This window comes from Pteropus alecto, unplaced genomic scaffold (assembly GCF_000325575.1).
Source record: "Pteropus alecto unplaced genomic scaffold, ASM32557v1 scaffold338, whole genome shotgun sequence".
Lineage (NCBI taxonomy): Eukaryota > Metazoa > Chordata > Mammalia > Chiroptera > Pteropodidae > Pteropus > Pteropus alecto.
Window position 1 is genome coordinate 3,549,551 of NW_006441995.1, and position 14,608 is coordinate 3,564,158.

Consider the following 14,608-nt stretch of genomic DNA (forward strand, 5'->3'; position numbering starts at 1 on the left):
CTGATTTTCTTCTAAGAAAAATCAATGAAGAAATGCAACACCTAAATGTAGCTATTTATCCCTGCATTATATACTAGGCACTAGGATATTATGGTGGAAAAGAAAAAAGTGAAAATAGCAGTGGTTCCTTTCTTCATGAATCTAAAGGATAGCGGGAAAACAGACATTAATCAAATAATCATAGTAAGGGGTTTACACTTACAGGCTGAGACAGGTATTTTGGGGAAAGGGAACATGGTTCCAGAAGATCACATAACAGAAAGATGCCAACTGAGAAATGTAAGGAAAGACCCATAAGGAAATGATGTTCAAGCTAAGATGAGCAAGTGGCTAGTGTGTATGTGAGGAAGGGGAATTAAAGCAGAGAGACTAACACTTGGGCACATTATACAGAGGGAGAAACCTTGGTTATCTTTGCTTCCGTTAAGGCTCATTCAGAGAACCTTTAGACTGGTTGAATTGGAGCTGGTGCTGACCTCTGGAGCCTGTCGGATGAAACAAACTTCCCTGAACTGCGTCTGACTAAGCAGGTATCCACAGAGCCACAATGGCCTCTGTAAGCAAGCAGTTGTCAAAGGAGGGGTGTAGGCAGCTATCTGTATATTCCGACACATTAGATGGCAGAACAGGAGACCCAGCTCATGGCTTCTCCTCTGAGCCTGTCAGGCAGAAAGTTTGATAAAGGAAGAAGGTTTATGTTAGAGGCAAAAATAAAGATTTAAAAAATCGGTAGGTTTTCTTCTTCACTGCTATTTCCGTTTCCTACTGTTATCCTCTGTTAGGACTCTCATTCCATCTGGTGATATTTGGCCCAGAACTTTCATGAACATGGAGGCCTACAGCTGCTGAGAAGGCCTCAGACACTAAGATTATTTCCACTGACATGGGATTGTTTTTCTTTGGTTTCTTTTATACCTCTTTGCCCTTTGTACATAAATCCACACTTAGGTCAGGGAGGGACCTCAAGCCATACATTGTTTCAAAAGAGAATCAACTTTTAAGTGGCACAGAGGATTTCTCTGTCACTACAGATTTGAAATTGTCAATGACTCCATGCAAGGAGTCTTTGCTCCCTCACGAGGGCTCAGGATGAAGCTGGAACAGGCCCTTGGCTGCCCACACCCCCAGCGCAGTTTGTAAGCAATGCAGAAATGAGAGTCTTGCATCTCTGAAGGGCTGAGAACAAGGGGACCCTCTGGAGGTGTCAGCTTCTCAGAGGAAGGAAACAAGTAACAGTGGAGGCAGCAGCAGCTTGCTTTTTTCGCATTGAAAGAATAAAAAGTCTTTCCCTAGCCAATAAATGGCCTGAGAGTCTCTTTACCTTACAGCTCCCCACACATTAAAAGTGTCTAGTTTTATTGATGATTTTCTTTCTCTTTCTGTGATTTCCTTCATTAATCTATTTTGTCAATGTTACTAGAGAGAAAATATAAGAGATAGGATATTGATTTCCATTATTTAATATAGAACATTTCATTATCTCTCAGTTTGGATTATAATTTCTTTTCCAAACACAGAGTCGTGTGTCTCTCTCTCTCTCTCTCTTTCTCTCTCTCTCCCTCTCTCTCTCTCTCTCTCTCTCATCTCTGTCTGTCTCTATCTCTATCTCTATCTCTGTGTGTGTACTGTTATTTGCATAAAGAAGATGCTGCCTAATATACCCCAAGGATCTTAACTTTCTGAAGCCTGTGCATCCCAAACATATCCATCCCTCTGATATATATGATCAGGAGTCAAGCGGAACTAAGCCACAATATTAACCTGAAGTTCTTATAAATTTCCATGAGATTTCCTCATCAATTTTAAGGTTGTTTAACAGATTAACTTTTCCCCTTTCCTTCACATATTATAAAAATCCAGAAGAGGATAAAGAAAGCAAGATAGCAAAGAGTGTGGGGAATTAGCAGAGCTATTGCACAGTTCCTATTTGATCCAAACTGTCTGCCTTGGGTCTAATTCAACTTCTCTATGTCGTGTGTGTGTGTGTGTGTGTGTGTGTGTGTGTGTGTGTGTGTGTTTTAAATAAGCAAAATAGGCCTACTCATATCTGATCTCAGATACAGCCTTAAGGATTCTCTGACTTAAAATGAGACATTATTTGAACAAGCATGTTGAGAAATTTAGAAGACACGAATTGATAGAAACTCTCTTAACTGTCCTCCAGCTAACTGACTGGCCAGGCTGATACTCTCTGGTCCCTCTATACCAGCTGCCTGTCTGACACTGAACTTCAAGGTTTGTGCTTCCTCTCTTCTACAACTTCACACTTCTGCTCCCACCAGTCAAGCTACAGGTTTACCGAGAGTCTGTTTTGTTTGTTCCAAATCTATTTATGCCAGTTGTTATTGTAACTGGGTAAGTTGATTAAGTATGTCAACTGATGAAATAAAGGAGAAAAAGGGAGTTATTATTATAAAAACTAAATTGAAATTTTTGAACAATTAAAAGTGATTTGCAAAAATTTTGTTTTAAATTAATTGTGAATGAGAATATTGTAAAAAAGTAAAGAAAAATATATAAAGAATTTAGAGCATTCTATAGTCAATTTACTTCAAAAGTACCTTTAAGTTTTCATCTGTCTGGAAAATAATGGTTCTCAACTCTACACATATTTGGGTTAGCTAGGAGAGATTTTAAACAAACAGTAAATACTGGGCCCTCTCCAGCTCAATGACATCAGAATCCGGGATGAGATCTAGATGGAGGTGTTTTTTAAAGAAGTACACTACCTGGGGTTAAAAATCATTGTTCAGAGAAAACTGTATTAGCTTTATTTGAGAAAGAAGCCTTGAAATCCAAATTAGGAGACTCATTAAGAAATAAGAGCTTAGTCCTACATCATAAAATTAGTGAATAAATGTGTATTTCTGTGTTTTAAGTTCAAATGAAATGCTTAAGTAATTAAAAAGTAGTCTGGACTACTTTTTTATGGCCTTTCACTTTACCTAAATTTTCAGTTAACTATGATTTTATTAGATGAGAGAGCTTGTACTCTCAAAATATTAAAGTTTTAAATTAGAAAAGAAATTGACCTCATTCTCTAAAATTTGAAGATATCCACTTGAACAGTAACTTCTCATCTGCTGCCTGACATCATCGTCTGCAAAGGGTGAAACACAACCTGCTTTCTCCTTCCAAAACACACTCAAGAAACAGCACCATGGTAGATGCTGTACTGTCAATCCCGGGGGACACCCACTTAGCAGATCCCAGAATCCTGAGCTGCTACTCACCATTTTCACAAGTGAGTGAGTTTGAAATGGACGGTGCCCAGGAATCCTCAGTGCATGTGTACGTCGATGGCCCAGAAATGACAAAGCCTTTGGGACAGATTAGCTCAATGGATTCACCAATTTCATATGATCCTTGAAATGGTGAGATCTTTAGGACTTCCTGTACAACGGGCTTCAGGCACTGTGTCCCTACAGGCAGAGAAAAATTTCAGACATGTTTAGTGGAACAGAATACTCACCAGATGTAGGCAAATTTTATACCAAGAAGTGATTTTACTGTGATTTATTGAATTCATTCTGCTTTAATGCCACCTTTTGATAAGAAAACTTGGGGTTCCTCCAAGAGCCTTCCTTTTAGTCCCATTATCTAGGTTCCCTTGCTAAGGAACTAGCTCCAGATACTTCAAATTTTCATTACATTATTGGGAACTTTTCCTTTCAAGAGATAATCTTCATCCCTCTTCTCCTCATTTTTTCAAAAGCAAGTCACCACATTGTGGGTGATACAGACGCAGGACATTCTATTGACATTGGCCTCAATTCTGCATCATGGGGTCCCATAATAACTCCTTGGATTTCCCTTGCTTGAATCTCATTTTGATTTTACTGTGTGGAATAAACTCATCCTCTACAAACTCATCCTCTTCTCCTCAGCAAAGAATGTGAACGGGCTCCAAGGAGACAACTGCATTTCACATAAAATCCCATTTTCGATACATAAACGGTGTTTGTATCATCTTCCTGGGATTTATTAATTTGCATCAGTTTGTACATTAGGCAAAACAGATGTCTGTCGTTAGATGCAATGAGCAGATTTCCTGGGTTTCTTTTTAAGCACATGCTTCGCAGTCTTGGGTGTATGAGGCTAATATGTAGGGCATATTAGAACTGAAATAGAAAGATAATTTGAAATCTAATTTTAGCAGATGCATCCTATTTTCTGCTTTACTAAACCTTTTCACCAGAGGTACCAAAAAAATAGTAAAATGTACTGATCTAAGGGTGTGACTTTGATTTATTTATTTTGGACACATTCTTTCTTTAGAGTAGTCGCACAAAATGGCTGCCCAGTTCTCACGTTGGCATTCCACATCTAGCTGTCTCCAGGTCCTGTCTGGTAAGCATCTGAAGTACTGGTATCCAACAATTTTGAATCCAGTATAGCATGAAATTTCAGCATCTTCCCCAACTGAGTACAGTTTCTTTACATTCTGAAATTCAAACAGAAATCAGCAACTTATTAGTGCTATGAAGAATACGACACCTCAAAGTTATTCTGGATTCTTTCTATTCATTCAGCCACAGAGTTCTCTTCTCTCAGTTTCTACTTTCAAATATCTCTCAAAGTTCTCTCCTGTCCTTCGCCATCATCGCTGCCTTTGTTCGTGGCATTTATTGTCTCTTACCATACCGACTTTCTAATTGGTCTTTCTTCTAATCCATCTTCCAGAATGCTTCTCTAAATTGATATAGATATATATATTTTACTTACGGATTTGCTCCTCACTGTATATGGGATGGCCTACTATTTCAAGAATAAAAACAAACAAACAAGCAAAAAAACTATATGCTTATCTTGTAGTGGTTACAAACTGGATAAATACTGTATTCTATGTATGCAAACATAACCAGTTGATATTATGACTAATTCACTACAAATCATTTAAAAATGTCACTCAAGTCCTATTAAATATTTATTTTAATTACATATTTTCCCAATTATAGATAATTAAAATACAACTGCTGTTGTGTGTGGGGAGGGTTGGGGAGATAGGGGTGGTTTACTATAATTTTCCAGATAAAATGGGTCTTACCTGGTTTGGAATATTAGCTTTAACCCACGTTACCATCCTCACCTCTTGCCATCTCCTCCCATAAACCCTATGCCCTAGCAAAACAAAACACCTGCCATTCTTTGAACTTAACATTTATTCTCTTGCATGCTTCTAGGTCTTTACCTGGCTCTTCCCTCGCTATCCTTAATGCTTTCTCTCTTCCCTTCTCTCAAGACCCTTTTCAAATAGAAATTCCTCTATGAAAACCCAGTTCATTTCCCCAGCTTTAAGGAGTGAACCATCACTTTAAGTTCTAGGGAAAACTTGCACAAAGGTCTATTTTTACAGTGTTAAATCACTTTTATCAGTTCCTCCCTGACATTCGAGAGGCACCTCCACAACCAGATTTCCATCTCACAAATCTTTACACAGGGCTTAATAACTCTTTGCTGAAAGAATGCAAAACACTATTCTTCTTAGAGAGACAGTAATGCGACACTCTTTTTCCTTACTGAATGTGAGAAAAATGCAGAGAATTAACTAGGAAGTTATTCTCTGAGAATGGAAGTTGAGAATTTTGAGGGAGGTGAAAGCTTAATAGTTGACTTTTGTTATTATCCAGCCACATAATTCAACTTGTCTCCTAGAAGATTCTTAATTTCCTGAATAGAAGAAGAATATCCTACCATTGGTTATTATGGGTGTGACTTTGTTTCTAAGAGAAATAAAGTGATGGATAATATTAATGATCTGCATGTTTTATTCAAAGGCTGAACTTTTTCTTTGCATTCTTCCTGTAATAAATTATTGCCTTAAGTTTCCACTTTCATTTCTCTTATGAAGCTATAACCTGTAAGTGTATGTTACAACCTCTGAGCTTAGACCAACACAGCTGCTAGACTGACTAAGCAAGAAAACCTTACCTAAAGTTACTGTCACTTGCCTATAAGAGTAGAACTTGTGTCTTGGTCCTTGAACAAATATCTTCATGTGCAAAGACATAATTGTTTTACCCTGAAATTGGGCATATCTGCTTCTGTTTGATTCCATATGAGGGACATTTTGCTACTAAACATTTCAGAAAGTGCTCCTTAGGAAAACTAAAATTGTATTACTTTTGAGTAAAAACTGTCAGATAGATTGTAGACCTTTAATAAAGAGGACAATAAGACAAGGAGTTTACTAATGAAAATGGAAACAAAATCTAATTTTGTAAAAGGAATCATAGAAAAATGAATCATTGTTTAAACCCTTTGTGTGTTTTTAAAATTAGAATGCTGATAATTTTAACAGTTTTTGTAAGCAGCATAGATTAAAACTTATTGAGGTATCTGAATCTGACAAAATGTAATTTTGAGGATAATGTTCTAGGGCAAGGACTGGCAAACTTGTCCTTTAAAGGTCCTCAGTAGTCAATTGCAGACCACACAAGTGTCTACTGTAACTACTCACCTCTGCCATGGTTGGATTAAGCAGCCATAGGCAAGATGTAAACACATGAGTGTGGTCATGTTCCAATAAAACTTTATTTAAAAAAAAAAAGATAATAAAAGAAAACAGATGGCAGATCAGATTTGGCCTGTGCGTCATAGTTTGCTGACCCCTGTTTTAAAGATTTTGTTCCTTAATTGTGGCTCTTCTGAACTAGCAACATCAGTATTATCTGAGAACTTATTAGGTAAGGTCATTTCATCCAACACCTACTGAATCAAACTCTGAGAGTGAGTCAGAGCAAGCCCTCCAGAGCATTCAGAATTTGAGAATCTCTGTTCTAGAGTAAAGACAATTGACATTACCTCCCTCCAAGGTATTTCTTCCCTTTAAAACCTTTAAGCGTGGTACCTTGCAGAAGACAAATGAATAGGGAAGAACATTAGCTCAGACTACATTCCATGGATATTTATTTGCTAGCCTTGATGAATACAAGGTTGTTGATCTTTGTTCATAAATATGATACAGTTGAAAAATGATTAATTAAGACTTTAGTGAGTTTAAGAAAGGTAAATTTTAAAAAAAGAAAGGTAAAATTGATTAAGGAGTATGGCTTCTGTAATCAATTTTAAATACTATATGTCTCTTAAAAGTTTATATCTAAAGCCACAGACCTGTCTGACAAAAAAAAATTCAGTTTTTTCTTTTAATCAAAGAAACATATTGTGCCTTAATGAAAAAAGATACAATGATTAATTTTATGTTAATTATATTAAAATTGTATGGACTGGTTAAGAGTGCTATAGGTTTCTAACTTAATAAGATGTTACAGACACAACACTTCCTATGATTATAGCCAAACTAGTGTGTCTCTCTGATAACATGATCAAATTGGGGATTAGTTTGCTCGGACTCAGAATTAAACAGTCAGACTTCAGTTGTAGATTCTCACAAGTCATCCCAACCTGTATTATACTCAAGTTCCATTCTCCGTTCACATAAATGTACCATTAGCACACGAATTAGTGGTGCCAAGGAACACAAGGAAACTGCCATCCTTTGGTCTAACAACCAGGTGTAAAGACATCTCTAGGGAATTCAAGATGGAAGAGTGGCAAAGTATTTTTAAACATTACTTTTTTACTTTTTAATTCAACAGAAGATTATTAAATAAGGAAAACGATAACTCTAAATAAAAAACAAAAAACAAAAAACATACGTTTTAAGTTCTATTTTTTTGAACTCCAAACCTAGAGTGAAGGTCAGGATGCTTACTCGGATAAATCCATTTTCCGGAGGAACTGGCTGAGAACATTCTGTATCTGATTCTACTTCAGGAAGGTCTACTTCTTTTATATCTTCATCATCACTGATAAATGGCTTGAAGCGGCCTGCCTTCCCTAAAGACCTGAAGGCAACACAGCCTTTTTCCTAAAATTCATATGCATATATGTATGCATAGATATTCATGTATATATGCACATATATAATATATAATAAAGAAATAAATATTACAGAGAAAGGGATAGCAGCAAATCTAATACCTCACTAATGTGTTACGTTGGAATGGGTAAAATTCTAACTATTTCTTTACTTAGCAGTAGGATAATAAATGTCTTAACTTTCTGTTAGTGGGGTAATATGACCCATTCTTTCCCATTACACATCCTTACTTGTTCTCCATTATTGAAAATGTGCAGTGCTCCTCTTGCCGCTTCTGCCCCTCACAGGGTTTCCCTCCAAGACTGTGGGCAGGGTTGTTGCATTCTCGTGTTCTTGATCTCTTATACGTAGCATCGCATGAGCTCCAGGAAGACCAGCAGCCCCAGTTCCCATCTACTGCACCTAGACACAGGAAGACTCAGCCACTGATCATGGTTTACCTGAGAGAATGGGGCTTTGAAGCCAGGCCAACTTGGTTTCCTCACTTTTTAGCTGTGTGATCCTTTGTGGAATATCACAGGATTATTGGGAGGATTAGACATATTGCCTGATTTCCCTTTCCTGTTCCCACAGCCTGAATAATGGTAACGATTATGAAACATTTTCAATCATCTGCAACATATCCCACACATGCGTATATGCATGCATATATGTATAAATATAAACTTCTGAATAGAATATATATCGAATTTTGTTTTTAAAGGTAACAGAATATACTCTCACTCCCGTGACAGATCTTCTTTCTAAGGAGGATTAGAGGTAACCATGAACATTACTTAGTCCTGTATGAAAACTTTCGTTGTGGCTTAATTTATCCTTATTACAAAGCCACCTTCATTCTGCATTACAATATATAAAAGGCTTATAACAACAGTGTCACAAATTTTATTTTGTAGCATTTTCTATTCTTTATTTATTTTGTGTTACAGGCATTATGCTGTTATCCTTTATATAAATATTTTTTAAAAATCTTTGGGCACATACTGCCCATTTTATGAATGAAAAGATTGAGGCATACAGAGGCTAGGTGACTTTCCCAAGGTCATAGAGTTGGTAGGTCACAGCTGAGACTCATACCAGGGCTGTGTGACATTAGAGTCTAACTTTCTCCAGGCTTATTTTCCTTGTGACTTGGCATAAGGTGGAAGATGCTAATAGAAGTTTGTTTTTATTTTTGTTTTAATTGACCAACCTAGGATAACTTCTGGAGAGGAAAAGGTACCTGCCTCACAGTAAGTCACTGATACTTACTAGATTTATAATCCGGAGAGCGTCGCTCACAGTTCTCACCATAAGTGCCACTCTGGCACACACACAGACATTCAGATCCTGAGAGTGTGGGGCGGCCGTTATTAGGACATGGAGCACACTGGCAAGGGTCAAACTTGGCCGCATATTCTCGAAAAGCTTTCCTGAGGTTGTTCCGTCTTGTCACTGCACAGGGGATGTTTCTTACCAAGTCTGTGATGGGAGCAAGCTAAGAGAAAATGGTAGAGAGGAGGTCCAGTTGCAGACACATCTCTTTAGCATGTGTTGCCATCACTGCCCAATTCTCATGGGATGAGAGGCAAAGCCTGGAAAATCCCACACTTAAAATGGATTATTGTAGGATATCGGATATCTGCTTATGAACCAGTGGAGAAAAAGGGAGGGCCTGGGAGTTTCTTTGCCTTCTATAGTGGGTAGAGCAAGCTCTCTGAGAGATTGGCTGCATTCTGTTGTTAGTAAAGTCTGGTAGGTGTGATGTATCAGGAGCTTCCTTTCCCTAGACTTCTACTATGAAGGAAGCCTCACATGAGGTGTTGCTTACGTAGACTTGCAATATGTTATTTATTAGGCATCAAATGCATGCGTCAAAGCACTGAGATAGATGACCTAGAGTTAGGCAGTTCAGAAATGCTTTGCTGAAACCTCATTAAGTTTGACTCAAAGAGAAAAATCCAGGGAAAATGAAGAGAAGCTTTCTGTGTTCTATGTTTTTCCAGGGACATTATTAGCTTTTGGTGGAACCACAGGAGAAAATGTAGAGTGGGAGAAAATGGAAAAATGACCTCACTAGCAGGATGAATAGAAGAATTACAATAACAAATGATGAGGCTAACACAAAACCAGGGCTCATATTAATATTTTAAAACCCAAAGGAATGACTATTTAGTTCAGCGTATGACTCACAAATGCCCAGTTGAGTGGCTGGATCTTATTTTCCTACCGTAACCTGGAAAGCTCAACGTATCTTCATGCTGCATGTAAATTATTCTACATTCATAATGATTGAACTCCTTCATCTTCATTTAAATGAAATGAGCAGAAGAGCTTGTTAGAGGGCTTTTACAAATGTGGTTATGTTTTAGGCAAAACTAGTTTTGCATAAGATCGATATGTGGGCAAAGTATTCCATAAATAATAACAAAATAATAATAATAATAATAAATATATACTTTTAATGTAATTACAACAAATATAACTTGGAAAATTGAATTAAAGGTGATAGAAACAGAAAGCCAAACAGATCTAAAATCCCTTTTATTCCATAGAGCTATAAATGAAGATTTAGGAGTGTCCATAAAATAAAGAGTTGAAAAAAAAAATACAGAAATCAAATTTTTTATATACAAAGGGAGATGGAGAGTACCACTCAAGGCAAGTTTGAGCAGTCTTATTCACTAAATTCCCTTTCCTGATGTTTTATGCATGCTGGAAATTCTAAACACTATGCTAGAGAATGCTTGTTTGAATAGCAAAAGCCACAGATGTGTAACGTAACATTTTAAAAGAAGGTGCACTGTGCAAGCACACTAGAGAAAGACATTTCCTTTATCATCTGAGAAGGAAATGAAAAAAAAACTGTATGACAATTCCTTTGGGCCGCTAGAGAACTACTTTAGCTCTCTTACCCATAACACTTTATAATCTTACCTCAAAGTCAATCACAGCAGGATTATCCTTCACCGATTTTAACCACTCAGAAAAGACCTTTTCCTCCGGATCAGAGGCCTCTTTCTTCCACGCCAGAGCCGCTGCGTACTCGCTCCTTCCACCTTTAACGAAGGAGATGGATTTCTCTGATCCCTGCAAAAACGAACCTGCAAGGTGTTTCAAAAAGAATTACTCATTTAATTTTATTGCACATTCAACCTTTAAAGATAAGCCTATTTGCACAGGAGGGAGAAGTAAATGGTACAGTCACGTAGCTCCATTAAGTAAGCTAAGTGGAAAGCAAGAGAACACTACTCCTCATCCCTACAGGGAGTTTAATAATAGAAATAGTAATGATAGTGCGAACAGCTACCGTTTTTTAAGCTGCTCGTATGTGCCAGGCACTTTGCACACATTATCTTACGTAATTCTCACAACAGCCCCGAGAAGCAGGTATTGTTATAAACATGGACATTAAAGCTAGAAGTGATTTGGCCTGGAACACATGGTTACTAAAGTGGGGTAGGAGGAGCTGGAATGCAAATGCAGCCCAAGTCCTGACTACACTGCTTCCCGCTTTCTGATGCCAAACCTCCACTTTTGATATGCATATTCGTATATGTCTCGGTCCCCTGGGATAATATAAACCACATGGCTTCTGATATCCAATCAGTTGACTGCCAGGCTGAAGACTTCCAATCACAGAAAAAAGTTGACAGAATGCCTTTAAACTTAAAGACAGGAGTAAAAGCACAACTTATCAAAGGAAAAAAGAATTAAACCTCAAGTTAAGAGTTGGCCCAATGTTCCTTTAGGGGCAATGACATTTAATATACACAGCATAGATTTTTACGTAAATTTTCAAAACGATCCCTCTTAACTAATGGTGTCTTTGACATGAATAGGAATTGAGCAATAGGAAATTGTGGTAAGAAATAAAATTAAATGAAACAGAGTCTCGTGATATGGGTGGTAGTTAATGCCATTAATTTGATGTGTATTCTGCAGTGCCAGTAAGGATGAGCCATGCCCCTACCATAAGATAGTCTAGAATGATTAGGACAACGGGTAAAATACTCTCCCTACGAAAAGTAGTATGATTCTTTTCTAAGTGAAGCACATAAAATAAAACAGAAAATTTTTAAAGAAAATTTTAGAGGTTTTGGTATTTATTTTTCATACAAAAATAGGAGAGAAATTAGTATCTGCCAATATATCATATACCAATTGACAGTGACAAAATATAATCATCTGAAAATAAAATTAATAAAATTAATTATATGTAGGAAAGATTTAAAGTAATTTATAATGAATACAGTGAAAAGATTCAGATATTAACAATTATTAAAGAAACTCTAATGGAAATGCATTGACAAATATAATTTAATATATGGGAATCAGTGTCCTCGAAATACAGCAATTATATTCTGTCCCTGCAGTGCCTAATTTATTTACAACTATAATGATCTTTTTCAATGTTTGTTTGCCTTTGTGCCTTAGCTTTGGTATCTCTCTTTTCAATTAGTTCTTATATTTAATCTTTTTTGTTTCCGAGCTTTTGACTTATTAAATTCACATACTTATTAAATTATTCTATTTTATGAAAAACTGTTAAATAATCTTTATCCATTCTTTGGTTTCTATTATTAGGTGTTTGTCTGTTTTGCATGCTGTTGTATTTGCTCCTCTTTCTTTTTTTGCTAAAATATGAATGTGTAGCTGTCAAACCAGTTCTCACTTTGCTCATGCTTAACATGGGAATCTGTGTGTAGACCATTTACATGCTTTGATATTTTAAATTATCTATTCATTATTATAGTAAATGTTATATTTTTATTTATTCCTTATCTGTCTCCCCATGAGAATATAAGGTTTGTATTTTAGAGGTTTCTGTGATTTTGTTTTCTTTTGTTCTGAGCAGAATGAGTAGCAATCAGTCAGAAGTAAGAGAATGAGAATTTTACACAGAGGAAGGAATTATTTAAAATGGAAAGGCACAGGAGAGAACATGACTTTTTTAGGAGACTACAAACAGTTTAACTAGGCAGAGAAAGAGAGGCAGGAACTTATCTTTAAGGCTTTGTGAAACCACAACATGTTTAAGGCCTATGAGTTTCATGATAAGATTTGCCTTGAAGAACATTCCTCTCACAGAAAATATGTAGAAAAGATTGGAAAAATGCAAGACTAGAGGCCAGGAGCCAGTTAGGAGGCTTCTGTAGTAATCCAGGTTGGAAATAATGAATGGAGGATGTGCCTATGCAAGTGAAGAAATGGGGATAACTTGGAGAAATATTAAGAAGGTAGAGTGAATACTTATTGGCTGTGGAGGATAGAAAGAGAGAGAAGTCAAAGATAACACTAGGGTTTCTGGCTTGGTTGCCTGAGCCTTCTCTACCTAATGTTCTTAGACCCTTACCAGTCTGTATTTTGAATGGTGGTTTATATATATCATTACTTTGTAAGCTTTTTACATCACAATGTCTAATATTGAGTTCAGCCTAAGGGAAGGATCAATGTTAATTAAATTAAACAACCTAAGTATAAGATAAGAAAACCTTAACCCTTTTAAGTGATACAAATGATATTTTATTTGCGCTCTTCACCACATGTAAGGCTCTGTGATAGATAAATGAAATAAATGAAAGTCAGAAATAACACAGTCATGTGCAATGTGGTACTTGAATTACCATCAGCCTCAGGACACACTGGGTAAGCTGCTAAGAGAGAGTACTGTTACCTTCATATTTCTCTGACATCTTATTAGTGGTACACTTTTCTTTCACGGATTTTTTTGTAAAAAAAAATGCAACGCGTTTCTCTGTTTCAATCCGAACACAATTTCTCATTTGTTTCTCTGTTAAACCTAGGAAATGGAATACAAACAAAAAGCCCTGAGAATGCATCATTGACAATTCAGAGAAGAAAAGAAGAGGCTATAAGCATTTGGGAAGCTACAGATGCTCTGTATCAGCCACCATTTTGTCTAATTCTTATAAGTGTTAATGAATGACAGTTTTTACCTACAGATTCAGTCTTCACAGACTCTGAGACAATCGTGAACGCAAGAGGTATTTATGAATCCCTGCCATCTTTCCCTTCAACACTGGCCCTAGGAAACACACGTGGGGTCACTGTGGCCCATTCCAGGATATCATATTGGCCTTGCCTGTTGCCTACACACAATGAACCTCAAAGCTTGCATATCCTACTGGCCACTGCCACTGTACAGCCTTGCAGATTAAGAGAGAAACATATACTCTGTTTTTGAAGCTTCACTGTCAGACCTTCTTTCCGGGTCACAGGTGATTCTGTGAGACCTCAGTTCACTCCACTTTTTCCGCTGTTCATCACCTAAACTTAAATCTTATTGGTCATCTCTCCTTCCCTGAACACTCATCCTCATATTTATTCAGGCTTCCTCTCCCTGGCTCAGTTGCTTACTCCACCTCTACCTCCCAAACCCTTTTGTTTTGCTCTCAGAAATTCTGACTTTTGACCTATGAACTCTACTTTTCAACATCCTCACTGACTGTTCTCTCGCTCTCCTTATTATTATTTAAGCTTGTACTTGTCTTTCCAGTTGTCACCGAGGAAAGTTGGTACTGCCTCATTCCCAGTCCCTTCAGGTGTGGGAGCTGGGGTTGCTGACATCTTCCCAGTTTCCCAGTGATGCTTCTCCACAGTTTTATGTCTTGCAAAAGCCCTGACGCTCTGAGGCTCAGGTCACCCAGTTCTGATACTTTTAGTCCTCATCGTTCTTGCCTTTTACCAAACTTCCAAGCATTATTTGTTGGAGATTTTGACATC

At 37.1% G+C, this 14,608-nt stretch overlaps 1 protein-coding gene across 1 annotated transcript in view; it reads right to left on the minus strand.

Moving 5' to 3' along the window:
* The window catches only part of C6 (complement C6), a 48,143-nt gene that overhangs the window by 9,606 nt on the left and 23,929 nt on the right, over positions 1–14,608 (minus strand). The window contains 7 exon segments of the mRNA XM_006919512.1: positions 3,234–3,422; positions 4,312–4,444; positions 7,715–7,819; positions 8,103–8,284; positions 9,134–9,359; positions 10,799–10,965; positions 13,539–13,664. Of these exon segments, the coding sequence (XP_006919574.1) occupies positions 3,234–3,422; positions 4,312–4,444; positions 7,715–7,819; positions 8,103–8,284; positions 9,134–9,359; positions 10,799–10,965; positions 13,539–13,664 (1,128 nt within the window).